Source organism: Tupaia chinensis, unplaced genomic scaffold (assembly GCF_000334495.1).
Source record: "Tupaia chinensis unplaced genomic scaffold, TupChi_1.0 Scaffold149184_1, whole genome shotgun sequence".
NCBI lineage: Eukaryota > Metazoa > Chordata > Mammalia > Scandentia > Tupaiidae > Tupaia > Tupaia belangeri.
Genome location: NW_006209032.1, coordinates 1,373,989 through 1,377,140, shown reverse-complemented (window position 1 = coordinate 1,377,140; position 3,152 = coordinate 1,373,989). Strand labels below are relative to the sequence as shown.

Sequence of the window (3,152 nt, the reverse complement as noted above, 5' to 3'; positions counted from 1 at the left end):
CCCCACCCCCCCAGCATCATACAGGGAAGCCTGTTTCCAGATGCCCACAATTTATTTCCAAAGGTGAGCTGCAGCAACAGGAAAATACGCATGGCTTTTCAGCCTACATTTTCAGAGAAAATAGAGCCTGTCATTGGCTTTTTTGATGCCATCGTCCCATTCTCTGAGACTCCGGGACTGATGGCCCGTTTCCAAGACCCGCTTTCAAAGCAGCACTTGGCCAAGGCCTCTGGGGGTGGGGGCAGAGCACAAGAGTAGCACTCACTGCAAAGCTAAGGCAGAGGACGATGGACTGCTGGGGGTGCTCCTGGCTCCCAGGACACAGTGGCAGCAGCAGGACTCCGAGTGAGCGTGTGGGCGTGGGTGGAGCGAGGCATGCTGAAGAGGCTGCCTACCGGGGCCAGAGGGACCTCAGCTTACACGGGCCCCCAGCCCCAAATCGTGGTCCCTAATCCTATGCTGGGCCCCTGCGCTGGCTCTGCTTCAGGTTGGGGGCCCTGCTTGGGTCCCTTTTACCACCTCGCTCTCTCACTGTCAGTGCAAAACGTTCTTAGGGCCACGCCCCAAGCCCCCTGCACCTTGACAGGGCTGCAGGGGAGGGAGGATGGGGTGGTGCTAACTAGGGGCCTCGCCCAGCACTGGGAACTCCCTGCACATTTCCTGGACAATCATACGGTCCATCTGGCACTGGGGCGATGCCTCCTCCTCGCTCAGGATGCGGCGCAGTGTGGCCTGTAGGTCGGGCAGCCGGTGGCGGTGCTGCAGGTAGGGTGTGGAGCGGACCACAGCATGCATCAGGGAGAGGTACTCCATGCGCAGCTGTGGGAAGAACAGCACTGCTCAGGACCCTGGGGCTGTCCTGTGACCACCCCCAGATGAGTCCACTGCTCCGGGGACCCAGAGCCTGAGACCAGCTCCTACCACTGCAGCGTCAAGGCTTCATCCCCTGCACCTGCACGCCTGACGCGGCCTGGTCTTCAGTGGTTGCAGAATAAGAGAGTAAATGAACCAGTCCAGCCAGACGGTCCCAGAACATGCCCTGGGAAGTTCTGCCATTCCACTACTGCTGGGCCCAGGGCCGAGCTGGTTGGTCGGAGGCCCTTGGCTCCTCCTCCTATTCTCTGGCCCCCGAAGATCTTATTCATACCGTTTCAAACGGCAACGGTTGCTCATCATCTCCTGCGTCTCTCTGACCGCAGACCCACGTCTGCCATCAGATACTCATGGTCCTTCCACCTGCCCAAGCTGGAGGCTCATCTTCTTTTTTAGGTTTCTGCTACAGGGTGAGAACTCACCTCCCGGGGGGGGGGGTTGGCCATGTTGCAGTGCCCAAAATCCCAGGAGGAGAATGCAGGCCCTTCTTTTCTGTCCTCCTGGGATTTGGGGCACATACATACAAGCGCCTGGGGTGATTTTCAAGCCAGCAGGTCTAGGGCTCAAACCACAATTGGCTGTGTGGGAGTCCAGAGACTTAACTACTGTGCCACCTGCTGGCCTTCCATATTTTAATCTTAACAGGAGCCCTGCTGTCCACCCAAAAGCACAGGCCAGAAACCAAGGAGTATTCTTTGAGTCTTCTCTCCCACATGCCCGTGTCTGACTGTGACCCCGGCCATCCTACCTTCCACATGTCCTGAATCCACTCCGCCCAACTCCATACTGCTGGCTGGCACTGTCCCTGTCCCTGTCCCCGTCCAGCCCCGGCACTCAGGCTATCTGCCCTCATCTCTTCACCTCCGGTTAGAGAAGTCGACACCGAAATCCCCTTGAGGCAGCACCACCCTGCCAACGGCAGCTGAGGTCAGGCTGAGGTGCCTGTATCCGAGCAGGAGACGAGGGAGTGCCGTGCACAGGCCATCGAGGTGGCCAGCCTGAGGGCCACGCGGCACTACGGCCCCTCCGCCCCCACACTGCAGCCTTCCCGACACCCTCCTCCAGATCGTCTCAGGGGCTCCTCCAGTCCCAGCACCGGTCATGGTTCCTAAGTCCTTCGGCGCCACCCAAGCCACACCCTGCTGCATGTCCCACCCCGTGCCCATCTGGCCACAGCTGCGTCCAGCGGCACCTTGTCTCCGGGCGACAGGTCGGCGATGTGGCGCACAGTGATGTCGATGAGCGCCATCATGTCCGTGTGGTAGAAGATGGCGGCCGTGGCGGGGCTGCCGAACACGTCCTGCAGGAACTTGAGGATGGAGTGTGGCGGCTGGGGGTCGTGCTTGAAGATGCGCACAGGGTCATCTAGGAAGCAGGGGTCACGGGTCAGGGTGGTCCCTGTGGGACCCGGGTCACCCCAGGGCGTCTGAGGGGTGCTGTGCAGACCGCGGGGCCCTCACCCCCTCTGTTGAGGAGCAACAGCAGCTTCTCAGAGAAGATCTTGACGTTGGCGTGTTTGCTCAGGGCAGCCATGATGACATTCTGGTCGGGGGCTAAGGAAGGACATGGATGTGGGCATGGGCGGGGCATGTGCTGACCGGGGCAGCCCCCTGCGTGGCCAGCTGCCACAGCGGCCCGCGCCCACCTGGCAGGTGCAGGTTGAGAGCCAGCAGCAGGTTCACACAGAGGTCCGGCAGCTGCTCCGTGGTGTCCATGGGCAGCCCGTCCCCCACGAACACTCAGCATGAACTGGGCAAATGGCGTGCCCAGGTGCTCTGGGGCAGGGGTGCACAGAACGCTGCGGCCCTGTCGCACCCTGCGCGGCCCACCCAGCCTCCTTGGCTTTCCGGGAGCCCCAGGGACACCCTCCCCATGGCAGGCTGGGGTGGGCAGGTCCCCAGGCCCCACAATCTGCGTCCTCACCATAGTGTGCATAGGGCACCGCCTCCCCCATAGAGAAGACCATGGCCAGGATGAGGGCGGAGTAACAGAGTTTCTGGTGGTCTGCAGGCAGGGAAGGCAGGCAGGCTGTCAGCCTCCACGACGGCAGGACAACCCTGCAGGTGTGGGGACGCTCCCACCCCAGCCTCACCCTGGGTGTCCGTCTGCATGTCCCGGGCCAGCTCCACCGGCAGCACGGACGACACGAGCGTGGAGATGATGGCCGCGTCCAGGCCGCACATGGCGCCAAAGCACTTGAGGAGCAGCAGCCGCAGAGATGCCCGGTGCTCCTGGGGGGACCCTGTGCTCAGTGGCTGGGGGCCGGGCCCCGCCCCCCC

The 3,152-nt window shown here is 62.3% G+C and overlaps 1 protein-coding gene across 1 annotated transcript in view; it reads right to left on the bottom strand.

Moving 5' to 3' along the window:
- Nucleotides 1–33: 33 nt before the first annotated feature.
- Nucleotides 34–3,152, bottom strand: part of NCKIPSD (NCK interacting protein with SH3 domain) — a gene marked incomplete at its 5' end in the record, with an annotated part of 6,345 nt that continues 3,226 nt past the window's right edge. The window contains 7 exon segments of the mRNA XM_014585187.1: nt 34–819; nt 2,066–2,238; nt 2,334–2,426; nt 2,519–2,606; nt 2,608–2,648; nt 2,797–2,877; nt 2,966–3,104. Coding sequence (XP_014440673.1) covers nt 616–819; nt 2,066–2,238; nt 2,334–2,426; nt 2,519–2,606; nt 2,608–2,648; nt 2,797–2,877; nt 2,966–3,104 — 819 coding nt within the window.